The sequence below is a fragment of the Chiloscyllium punctatum genome, chromosome 20 (assembly GCF_047496795.1).
Source record: "Chiloscyllium punctatum isolate Juve2018m chromosome 20, sChiPun1.3, whole genome shotgun sequence".
NCBI lineage: Eukaryota > Metazoa > Chordata > Chondrichthyes > Orectolobiformes > Hemiscylliidae > Chiloscyllium > Chiloscyllium punctatum.
Window position 1 is genome coordinate 17,179,812 of NC_092758.1, and position 13,271 is coordinate 17,193,082.

A 13,271-nucleotide genomic window follows, 5' to 3' on the forward strand; every position below is an offset into this window, starting at 1 on the left:
CATTTCGTTAGTAGAAAGGGAACTTTCAATTGATCAATTGTTATTTTAATTCTTAAAAAGCAAATATGCAGGACAGTTTCACCTTAACTGTTAAAAAGCATTTTACCTGTCTATGATATTCTAATTTTAAGGATACAATCTAAATTTTGGTTTGTTATTTTCAGGGCACAGCAGTATTTTGGTATAACCTCTTTAGAAGTGGAGAAGGTGATTATAGAACGCGGCATGCAGCCTGTCCAGTATTAGTAGGAAGTAAATGGGGTAAGTGCTTCACAATGTCTACTGTTAATAGCCACAAGGCTGTTTATTTCTTGTGGTTTGTGTGTAAAGTGAATGAATAAAGAAATGTATATCAATCTATATGTCAGATTCTGTCAAAATATGCACATCGTTTTGTAGAATAAAATCTTCTTTCCATTAAGCTCTTGTGATGAGACATTCTATTTGTGAATAGAATCATTTCTTTTCCTGTGTTTGGAATGCAGTGGCAATGTCCAGCACTCCTAAGGAGTTTGATACAGGAAAGGCCAAATGCAAAATACAGCAGATGATGGAGATCTGAAATAAAAACAAAGTGCTGGAGAAACTTTCAATAAACTGCCTTCTTCTCAACAGCAATGAACCTCAGCTCCAGCATTAAGAAAGCGTTTCTGACAACATCTACATATTGTTCTTTTTCATTTCTCACACCAATTGCCCATGTGACCTCTCTGAACAAAATTAATACTTTTGTGCCAGTTTGTGAGCCTGTTTTTTTTATTAGAACTAACATAACCATATGTTTCAGCTTCAGTTATACTTTGGTGGCTGGTACTCTATTCATATATTGAGTCATAAAGTGTCCCTGGCAGGCTAACATTTGGTGGCCATCCCTAATTGACCTTCACAAGCTGGTGGTGAGCTCCCTTCTTGAACTGCTGTTGCCCTTGCTATGGGTTAATCCATAGTGCTGTTACGAAGCCATGTTACTTCTCAAACCTTAACTGTAATCACTGTCAGACTCGTTATTTTCATCATACCCTGACAAATGAAAAGCCAGAGTGTTCCCAACAAAGACTAAATGAATAACTTGTTCTGAAATTATGAGCATTCATTTGCCTGTCCCAATGATTTGAGTGTCTGGCTAGGCCATTTCAGAGGGCAGTTCATTGACCAGGCAAGGTGAGCCTGGCAAGTATCCTTCTCTAAAGAGCACCAATAAACCAGATGGGTTTTTACACTAATCCAATAGCTTCACGACAATTTTTACTGATATGAGTTTATCATTCCACTTATTGGATATGAATGTATATTTTCAATTTACAGGGTGAGATTTGAAGTCATGCTGTGTAGATTATTAATCTAAGTAATATAAATACGTGACTGTCACATCCATGTACACTCATTTTTTAAGGATCCCTCTTTGTGATGAGACACTTAATTAGTTATATGGTTTCATTGGGTGAACAGAGTACTCAGTGATAATTGGGGTGCCTCCAAAATCAATCTCATTATCTTCTGGTATGAAATAAGATACACAATAGATGAATTACCATCTGTGTAAAGGTTGGATTGTAAAAGCAAGCCATTGACTTTCACAAATTGATGAGGAACCAAAAAAACCAACAATCCTGGTTTGCGCGAGCTCACTTTCTATTCCAGGGAACAGCCCTTTCTCTTTAATTTGTCATCTCCATAATTTGTATCAGAACATACCTCCTCAAAAGTAAAAATTGCCTCAGTCATGAAGTACAGCATGGAAGAAGGAAAATATGAGAGTTATTATTACTGTGTTTCTTTTTTTCTGTTGGAAATCAATTATGCAGTTTTGGTCTCCTTATTTAAGGAAAAGTGGAAATGTAATACAGATAAAGTTAAAAATTGCACAACATCAGATTATAGTCCAACAGGTTTAATTGGAAGCACTAGCTTTTGGAGTACTGCTCCTTCATCAGGTGGTTGTGGAGTAAGCTCCGAAAGCTAGTGCTTCCAAGTAAACCTGCTGGACTATAACTTGGCATTGTGTGCGTTTTAACTTTGTAAACCCCAGTCCAACATCAGCACCTCCACAATACAGATGAAGATCACTAACTTGATACTTGGAGTTTAGAAGAGTGAGGGGTGATTTGGTGAAAAGTGCACACAATCCTAAGTAATTTTGACAAACTGAATGTGGAAAGTTAATTTCTCTTGTGAATCAGTCCAGAATTATGAAGGCAGGGTGGTAGTCATTGTAGTGTGGATAAGGCATTCAACACAGTTCCGCATGGTAGACTGGTTATTAAGGTTGGATCACATGGGATTCAGGGTAAGCTAGCCAATTGGATACAAACTGACTTGAAGGCGGTGATACAGGATTATTTTTCAGACTGGAAGCCTGTGATCAGTCAGTGCCACAAGAATTGATTCTTGATCCCCTGCTTTATGTCATTTATAGAAATGATTTGGATGTGAACATAGAAGGCATGGTTAGTAGGTTTGCAGATAACACCAACATTGGTGGTGTAGTGGACAATGAAGAAGGTTACCTTAGAATACAACGGTACCTTGTTCAGTTAAGCCAATGGGCCAAGGAGTGGCAGATGGAATTTAATTTAGATAAACGTGAGGTGTTGCATTTTGGTAAGGCAAACCAGGGCAGGACTTATAAAGTTAATGGTAGGGCCCTGGGGAGTGTTACCGAACAAAGACTGAGGAGTGCAGTTGCATAGTTCCATGTAAGTGAGGTCACAGGTAGATGGACTGTTGAAGAAGGCATTTGGCACGCTTGCCTTTGTTGTTCAGTACATTGAATATAGCAGTTGGGACTTCATATTGTGTTTGTACAGGACATTAGGCCACTTTTAGAATATTGCATTGAATTCTGGTCACCCTGCTGTTGGAAAGATGCTATTAAACTTGAAAGGGTTCAGAGAGAATTTACAAAGGTGTTGCCAGGGTTGGAGGGTTTGAGCTATCGGGAGAGGCTAAACATGCTGGGGCTATTTTCCCCAGAGCATCACAGGCTGTGGGGAGACCTTATAGAGGTTTCTAAATCATGAGGGACATTGATAGGGTGAATAGCCATGGTCTATTTCCCAGGATAGAGGAGTCCAAAACTTGAGGGCATAAGTTTAGGGTAAAAGGGGAAAGATTTAAAACAACCCTTAGGGGCAACCTTTTCACGCAGAGGATAGTGCATATATGGAGATGGTGGAGGCTGATACAATTACAATATTTAAAAGGTATCTGGATGGGCACATGAATAGGAATAAATGATGGTACATGGGACTAGATCAGTTTAGGATATCTGGTTGGCGCAGATGAGTTAGACTGAAGGATCTGTTTTTGAGCTGTACATCTCTATTACTTATACCTAGGACATCCTTTTTTAAAGTTAGTGATTGATCTTCTAGGACATAGATGTGGAGCATTTTATTCTGAGGTTTGTTCAACTCAGTAAATATATTTAAGGGTGATGTAGATTGATACCTTTGCCTTACATGAATCTCAGGTTATCCTGATGAAGGGTTATGCCCGAAACGTCGATTCTCTTGCTCCTCAGATGCTGCCTGATCTGCTGTGCCTTTTCCAGCACCACACTTTATCAACTCTGTTTCCACCATCTACAGTCCTCACTATCTCTCAGGTTATCAAAGATGATTGGGAATATGGAAGTTGGAATACTACCAGATCAAGCACAGCAGGTCAGGCAGCATCCGTGGAGCAGGAGAATCATGTATTGGGCAAAAGCTCTTCATTCCTTTTGCCCGAAACATTGATTCTCCTGCTCCTGGGATGCTGCCTGACATGCTGTGCTTTTCCAGTGCCACACTCTCAACTCTAATCTCCAGCATCTGCAGTCCTCACGTTTGCCTATACTAACAGATCAGCCTACTTCGGCTCCAAATTTGTATGTTTTTGTATGTATAACTCATCTGAATAATTTACTATCCTTATACTAGATTATGATGTGTTGAAGAGCTTTAATCTCTTGTTAATTGTTAATTATTTCTTGATTGTTAATTATTTCATTCATAGTTTCCAATAAATGGATCCATGAGAGGGGACAAGAGTTCAGGAGACCATGTGGATTGACAGAAGTGGATTGAACTTATGAGCCTTGGTGCTATCCCTGTTTACATCCTTCTCTTATTTTATCAGGACAAACAAGCAGTCAGGATTTTATTTCTTCCCCTTCAAGTGCCAATCAGCTTGTGCATTCCACTTTGATCAGATCACGTCATTTTCATTCCAAATGATTTCTTTTCTCCACCCCTCTCCACCCCAAAATAAAGACCCAAATGTTTCTCAATGAGGGGCGAAATACATTTTGTGGTATCTTCAATTTGTCAGCCACTCCCTACAAGAACATTGTTCAACCTAAATGGCAACAAGTATTAGATCTGAATACTTTGCTGTCTGGGAGAAGACAGCAACCTTTCCTCTCTCGGAAAAGAAGTGGATAAAAAATATCAGAGCATTCATTCATCCTTCTATCCTCCTACCTTACGAATTGTAGCAGAAGAAAATGTGCAGTTTGGACTCAAGGTTCCTCCACTTGGATACAGCTTCATGCTTCTCCTGTTCTCACACATCAAAGGCAGCTTTCTCTTCAGCAGTCTCCGCCTTTTAAGATGTTCAAAACCTTCTTGAAGCACTCCACTTAAGAAAAGTATTGACGTGAAAATTGTTTGGCCATTCTAGTTCAAGCTACCTGTTTACGGAGGAGATTCTCCCATCACCATTTTGTCAATTAATTTTTGTTTTGTGAAACTCTTCAATGGACTTTCATTTCTTTTTTTTTCAGTATCTGATCACCTTTTGCAAAATTACAGCAGTTGGGATGTCTTTTAAGCGCTAAATAATGCAAATCTCTCCTAAATTTCAAAAAGATAATTTTTAGTGATCATCTTGATTCTTTCCCAGTCTGTTGCACTATGAATGGCAGCTGGTTCCTGGATTAATATGTAGCATCCTAAGAGGAAGACCATTCACCATTTTCTAAGGCAAACTGAGAGGGATAAGCATCAGATGGAGCTTTGTCAGTATTTCTCACATCCGGAGAATGGAAGTAAGAAAGATGGACCACAATGTGCACATGAACCTGAACAATTTTGTGGAAAAACATCAATCATTCCAACTTGAGCCTTCTCAAAAATATTGATTTTCATCAAAGATTCATGCTGAGAAAATTATACAACTTCATACAAAGTCCATATCTGTAATGTTCCTTTTTTTCCCTTAACCCATCCAAGCTGGAATCATAACATAGCTCTCCCCTCCCTTCCCCTCCCCAGACTCCTGAAGGTCCCCACAACCTTCAACCCCAGCAACAGGACACCTGTCATGGCCTATTCATTACTGTCAATACAGATAAATTGAAGCTCTTGTATTTTGATAGGGAGCTTTCATATTCTTTGGGAAAACAGATGAACAAAGGGACCCACCCATCCAAATACAGAAAGTAGCCCAGAAGACCCAGGTTCAAATCCCAACATCATAACCTGTTTGAACAAGCTGATTAAAAATATCTCAAATACAGAAGCTACTCAAATAAAGTAATGTTGTTCATTTCCTCAGGGATAAATTTGAAAATAGTGGTCTAATGCCCCTACCCCTGCACTAGAAAGGCTGGGTTCAAGTCTAACCTGTACTAGAGATATGTCATAACAGGTTGATTAAAATAAGTATAATTGAAAAGTAGAGAATCGAGGTGAGACCCTGATGATTAGTTAATTTGAGTCACTGCATTAGAACACATTTCCTGGTTTTCTGATCCTTTTAACCAGAATGATTGGAGTGTGAAACTCCTAACCACAAGGAATGGTTCAGGTAAATAAATTAGATAAGTACATGAGTGAGAAGGAGGTAGTGTAATACACTGAAGTGTAAGGTGAAGGTGTGTGGTGGAGCCTCATGTGGAGAGCAGAGCAGAATGGGCTATTTCATTCTCTTTCTTCATGGGTTGTGAGTCTTGCTGACAAAAGTCAGCATTGACTCTGATCCCTAAAGAAGGTGGTGTTGAGCCTGCTTGATGCGATGCTATGCATTCCACAAAGATTGTTCTGTGCCCGAAAGGGAAAACAAAATAGATCTTGCCTTTGCGGATTCTAAAAGAGAATCTGATGATTCCTTTAGTAAAGAAGGGCTTTGCCAGGACACAATTAAAGACTTAACTGACTTGTTAAAACTTTAAAAAGTTTTATCTCCCTGCAGTTTTGAATAACTTATATGAAAGACAAGATACTTCACCTTTGTGACATTGGATCTTGAAACAGAATCTGTCACCTTGTGTAAATGAACTTAAATCTGCGGAAACTGGAAGGTTGAATGTAGCCTGTAATTTCTATCTTTCAAAAGCTGTATGCTTCACTTTGACTCCTGTGAAACCCTGAAAACAGCTTGAATTGCTCTAAATATTTTCCCTCACCTGTCCTATCAATCAAATAGACTGTTGGGAACCCATAGAAACACAAGATTGCCTGTGTAATTCTCTCTATGCTGCTTTTACCAATTTCACTCCAAAGATCAGGGATGGGAAAGTTCTCCTCTTCCCGCTAAGTTTGATTGGGTCGTTGCAATTGTAGAATATTGCTGATGTTTGATTTAATTTGTCTTTTTATTTTTTGTTTTTGTTGCATAGAGTTTCTTTAAATACAGAGTGGTTTTGTTATCTTTTTAAGAAAAATCTTAACGTTATTAAATTTGGTTTGTTTTTTTTGTATGGAGCACAAATAGCTCAAAATTACTGGAGGAAGTTGTGGTCCAACTGTTAACTTTGTTAGGATGAATGAATAAAACAAGAAAATCAGATGAATGGGTGACTTGTCTCTGGACGTTTTTTGTTGCATTTTAAATTTCCTTCAACCCAGTTAGCTGATTATATGAGCAAATGTTCTCTCCTTAATGTTATGCTTCATAGAGCCAATTAAGATCATAAGACAATAAGAAATAGCAATAGGAGCAGACCCTTTGGCCTGTTGAGCCTGCTCTGCTATTCAACAGGATCATAGCTGATCCAACAATCCTCACATCTACTTACCTCCCCTTACCCATAAACTTTGATTTCCCCGATGGATCAAAACTTTATCTATCTTAGCCTTAAATATACACAAGGATTTTTCATGAGGGAAAACATCCTCTTAGCATTTACCCTGTCAAGCGTCTTAATATGTTTCAGTAAGATTGCCTCTCATTCATCTACGCCCCAATGAATGTGATCAACCATGATGATAGTCCTGGTGGTAGACATTGGATTTCACTACTTCGATTTTGTTTAAGTAGTTTCTGAATTAGGCTGCAAGCTGGCAATCATCGTGTTAATGATCTAACGATCAATTGCTTGGCAGAAATTGATTAATCCAGTGGGTTTGATTATATAAGACAGTAAAATACATTCAAAGTTATGAAGCAGACGTTGCTTCAAGCCAGCTGATTTCTGTATGTGCAACTTCCAGGCACACAGCAAACTAACTGGCAGACAGGATCACAACTTTGTGTGCACAAGGTGCATTAACTGTCTGAAAGGCAAGGTACATGTGCAATTTACTGATGGAGCTGGAGATCTGGAGGACACACAGGGATTGCCTGTAGAAGTTAGGCATAATGTTGGGTATTCATTTACAACACTAATGGTGTCAGGATATGACTGAGGTCCAGAATGTTGGACAAAAATAACATTTATCCCAAGTCCACATTGCACCTTAATCAAAAAGTAGGGAGCAAAGACTGGAATGTGTTCTTCATTGGCTGTTCCCTAATCATGTGGAATTAGATTGAATATTCAGCAGATTTGGCCATTTGGCCCAACAATCATTTTGCTGGTGTTTATACTCTTCCTGAGTCTACTCCTAATCGATTTATTAATTCCAGTTTGAGTAGGTTTCTGCATTCCTAATTAATTTTCTCTGTGCATGTTCTGGTTTCCTTTGGAAAGCACCCAGATGATTTGCCTCAGTTCCCACAAATTCTGCTTTCTAACCACTCCCTGAAGAAAGGTATTTCTACTTGCTTCCCCATTGAATGTATTTGTCACTATCTTATCTAAATGGCCCTGGGTTTGATTCTCCCAATAGTGTTAATATTCTCTTTTTTTACCTTGGTTCACCAGATCCATCATTTTAAAGAACTCTTCACCAAATCACTGCTCATCCTTTTTAAAGTAAAAAAACACAAGCATTTCAATCTTTCCTTAAATCTGTAATTTTAGTTCATGCACCATTCATTCAAATTCTTCCTGCTGTTTCTCTATGATTTGTAGCTTGTTTTCATAGTACAGACAATAGAGTACAAGAATACAGCACAATACAAGTGCAGCCTGATCAGTTGTGTACGTGAACTGTGAGCTAACAGAGCAGTTCGCTCTCCCCTTCCTCAAGCCCCCAGGCTCCAGTCTAACCTTAAATTCTTGGCAGCATATGCTTTGGGAACAGATGTGACCAATGTATTCCTTTATCCTGACAAGGAGCCAAGTATATGAGCTGTGCTGCGGTTTTGAAAGTAAATCAATAAACCCTCAGTGGGATAAATGTACTTGTCCAGTTCTCTTTACAAACTGCTGTCCAGTTAGATCTTGCAGTTCCAGTGTTATTTCAATAATTGAACTTATCACCAAAATCAAAAGCAGATATATTATTGGGTCCAACAGGAGCATGTCAACTAAGCACGGTTTAAGTGAAATATGTAATCCTTACATGTGAGAAATAAATTCAAAGTGGAGCTTTGGAACATACACTGTGGTTATGTTGTAAGTGAAGTTTTACAAGTATTCAGATGGACCATCTCCACGCCCCTTCCCGCACTCCAACAACAGTTTCGGGAAGCAGTCAACATCAAGATGTGAACTTTAATTTGCTGTCCAGAACTTTTAAAGAAAGGAGTTGCTGTGGAAACAAATGATGTCTGGCAGAGAATTATATGTTCCAGCTAAGCCCCGTGATGTTTAGCAGGAGTGGCCAACTCAAAAGAGTTTACCGTATGGACATGTTCGAACAGTGAAGAGTGTTCCGCCACAGAACGACAGGTTGTAATGATGGATGATTCCCAGGAAGCAATTTTCCCTGACAGCTTGGAACTACAGGTCAAGAAAAGGGGTCAGCCATAGACACTGAGTCACTATGCAGACATTTCTTCATTCACAAAGCTGTAAATCTCTGAAATTCCTGCTTTGCACATTTCACAACCTCCGGATGTAGCAACAAACAGCCAATGAAAAGCTGCTTGAGGCAAACACAACAGCCAGTTTGTACACAGTCCCCACAAACCGCAACGAGATAAAAAGAATTCTATTTTTAGTAATGTTATTTGAGGATTGATTATTCACTGGGACCCTGAGGAGCCCATGGTCTTCTGCATATAATAGGTTGTGATCATTTCCATCCAACTGAGATCAGACAAGGCCTCAGTATCATACAACACAAGGGAGGAGGCAGGAGGTTGAACTTTGATGCCCGAATAAGGAAGGACTAGAGGTGAATAGGCAGAATTTTCCACCACCAGCCAGTTCACAGGTTTGCTGCACCATCTTGCCTCCCTCCTAAAACATTTTTAAGAATACTAGGCCAGAACAAAGCAGCTACTACCAAAAAGTAATGAATACAGTTGAGGTGATAAAATGACCGATTAATCTCAAGATATGTTATCAGTAATTCCCACTTAAGTGGAGCATAACATCCTTAACATTGTGTTCAATTTTTTTTTAAATAAAAAAGAGAATTCCATTAGTCTTCTTTATTGAGCACTAGATCTGCATAGTAACCTTCTGTGACTCATGCATTAAATTACCTAGATCTCTCTGCACCTTAGAATTCTGCAATCATTCACCATTTTAGTAATACTTTATTTCTGTATTCTTCCTGCCAAAATGAACGACATTAGATTTTCTCACGTTATACTCTACCTGGCAGATGTTTGGCCACTCATTCTAGTTTTATCAGTCTGCATCGTCTTTATATCCGCTTCACAGTATACTTTGCTACCTATCTTGGTGTCATAGAAACATGGAAAATAGATGCAGGAGTAGGCCATTCGGCCCTTCAAGCTTGCAGCACCATTCAATATGGTTATGGCTGATCATGCAATCTCAGCATCCCATTCCCGCCCTCTCCCCATACCCCTTGATCCCTTTAGCCACAAGGGCCATGTCCAGCTCCCTCTTAAATATATCGAATGAACTGGCCCCAACAGCTTCCTGTGGGAGATAATTCCACAGGTTTGCAACTCTGAGTGAAGAAATTCTTCCTCATCTCAGTCCTGAATTGCTTACCCTTTATTCTTAGTCTGTGACCCTTAGTTCTGGACTTCCCCAAATCGGCCACATTCTTCCCACATCTAGCCTGTCCAGTCCCATCATGATTTTATATGTTTCTATGAGATTGCCCCCTCATTTTTCTAAATTCCAGCAAACACAAGTCCAGTCAATCTATGTCAATTCTGCCATCCCAGAGTTTGTCTGGTGAACCCTTGCTAGACTTCCTTAATAGCAAGAGTGTCCTTCCTCAGACGAGGAGACCAAAACTGCACATAATACTCAAGGTGTGGTCCCACCAAGGCCCTGTATAACTGCAACAAGACATCCTTACTCCAATGCTCAAATCCTCTTGCTATGAAGATCTGCATGCCATTAGCTTTCCTCACTGCTTGTTACATCTGCATGTCAACCTTCAGCGACTGTTCTACCAAGACATCTGGGTTTCATTTAGCCTCACTTTTTCCTAAGCTGCCAGCATTCAGATAATAATCTGCCTCCTTGTTTTAGCCACCAAAGTGGATAACCTCACATTTATCCACATTATATTGCAGTTACCAAGTATTTGACCACTCAACCAGCCTTACCAAGTCACCCTGCAGCCTCTTAGCAACCTCCCAAAGAACACACTGCAACCTAGCTTAGCGCGATCTGCAGATTTGGAGATATTGCATTCAATTTCTGCATCAAAATTGTGAATGTATACTGTGAACAGCTGGGATCCCAGCACTGAACCCTACAGCAGCCCACCCATGTCATCTGTACATTTAACTACTACACCTTACATCCCCTCCTAAAAAGCTGAGGTCCCAGCACAGATCTTGAAGACTCCACTCAACATATCCAGCCAATCAGGTAATGATCCATGTATACTCTGTACACTCTGTTTACTGCCAGCCAGCCAATCTTCTAACCATGTTAATATGTTTTCCTCTACATTATGAGCTGGTGTGTTGCACAGTAACCTTTTCTGTGGCACTTTGTTAAATATCATCTGGAAATCTGAGGACAAAATTCTAAAAGGTTTGCCTTTATCCCCAGCAGTTTTTAATCCTTCAAAAGACTTCATTAGTTGTGTACAGATAAGTCCCCATGTCCTGATGGACTTCATCTTAACAGCTTATAGAATCATAGTGCCATACAGCATGAAAACAGGATCCTGCGGGTGTCCACTGACACCCTGGAGTTGTGACTGGCCACTTGAGTGTTTCCTTCCCTTCTGGAGAGATTGGACCATCTTGTGACTGTGTATGTGCGAGGACTGTTCCTAAAAAAAAAGAGGAAGTGGGGCCCGAGTGTCCTTGGAGAAGGAGCACGCGGGTGTCCACTGACACCCTGGAGTTAAAAAAAAAAGAAAAGAAAAGAAAAAAAAAAAAAAGAGGAAGTGTTAGTAGGACAGACTCCCTGGGACCTGTCTCTGTATGAGATAGAACTAAAACTAAAGGCTGTTTGTGCATTAATAGAGGGTGATTTGGTAATAGGATACCGGTCTCTGTGGAGTGATTTCATTGAACCGATCTCAAAGCCAGATTATGAAGATTTTGGTTCAACCTAAAAATTTGAGAAAAGAAGATGAAAACAGGATCCTTCAATCCAACTGATGTGTAACACAGAAGCCTAGGGATTAGCAACATCTTGATTGAAAGGGTTAGTCTTAACCCAATAGTGAGCTTCTGGATCATTGGTTTCCTTTGTCATAATATCATAGAGTCATAGAGATGTACAGCATGGAAACAGACCTTTCGGTCCAACTCGTCCATGCCGACCAGATATCCCAACCCAATCTAGTCCCACCTGCCAGCAACTTGCCCATATCCCTCCAAACCCTTCCTATTCATATATCCATCCAGATGCCTTTTAAATGTTGCAATTGTACCAGCTTCCACCACTTCATGTGGCAGCTCATTCCATACATGTACCACCCTCTGCATGAAAAAGTTGCCCCTTAGGTCTCTTTTATATCTTTCCTCTCTCACCCTACACCTATGCCCTCTAGTTCTGGACTCACCCACCCCAGAGAAAAGACTGTCTATTTATCCTATCCATGCCCTTCATGATTTTATAAACCTCTATAACGTCACCCCTCAGTCTCTGACGCTCCAGGGAAAACAGCCCTAGCCAATTCAACCTCTCCTCCAACCCTGGCAACATCCTTGTAAATCTTTTCTGAACCTTTTCAAGTTTCACAACATCTTTCTGATAGGAAGGGGACCAGAATTGCACCCAATATTCCAATAGTGGCCTAACCAATGTTTGGTACAGCTGCAACATGACCTCCCAACTCCTGTACTCAATACTCTGACTAATAAAGGAAAGCATACCAAACGCCTTCTTCACTATCCTATCTACCTGTGACTCTACTTTCAAGGAGCTATGAACCTGCACTCCAACGTCTCTTTGTTCAGCAACACTCCCTAGGACCTTACCATTAAGCATATAAGTCGTGCTAAGATTTGCTTTCCCAAAATGCAGTACCTCATATTTGTCTAAATTAAACTCCAACTGCCACTTCTCAGCCCATTAGCCCATCTGATCAAGATCCTGTTGTAATCTGAGGTAACTTTCTTCGCTGTCCACTACACCTCCAATTTTGGTGTCATCAGCAAACTTACTAACTATATCTCTTATGCTCACATCCAAATCATTTATATAAATGCTAAAAAGTATTGGACCCAGCACCAATCCTTGTGGCACTCCACTGGTCACAGGCCTCTAATCTGAAAAACAACTCTCCACCACCACCCTCTGCCTTCAACCTTTGAGTCAGTGCTGTATCCAAATGGTGAGTTCTTCCTGTATTCCATGAGATTTAACCTTGCTAACCAGTCTCCCATGGGGAACCTTGTCGAATGCCATACTGAAATCCATATAGATCCCATCTACCACTCTGCCCTCATCAATCCTTTTTGTTACTTCTTCAAAAAACTCAATCAAGTTTGTGAGACATGATTTCCCATGCATAAAGCTATGTTGACTATCCCTAATCAGTCCTTGCCCTTCCAAATACATGTACATCCTGTCACTCAGGTTTCCCTCCAACAACTTGCCCACCACCGATGTCAGG

General features: G+C 40.1%; 1 protein-coding gene across 7 annotated transcripts in view; it reads left to right on the plus strand.

The window, feature by feature from the left end:
* LOC140491938 (prolyl 4-hydroxylase subunit alpha-2-like) overlaps positions 1–6,783 on the plus strand; it is a 98,167-nt gene extending 91,384 nt beyond the window's left edge. For all 7 annotated transcript variants that reach the window (XM_072590418.1, XM_072590417.1, XM_072590416.1 and 4 more), the window contains 2 exons: positions 165–261; positions 4,000–6,783. In XM_072590418.1, coding sequence (XP_072446519.1) covers positions 165–261; positions 4,000–4,070 — 168 coding nt within the window. In that variant the 3' untranslated portion in view covers positions 4,071–6,783. The remainder of the gene's footprint in view (positions 1–164; positions 262–3,999) is intronic.
* The last annotated feature ends 6,488 nt before the right edge of the window (positions 6,784–13,271 follow it).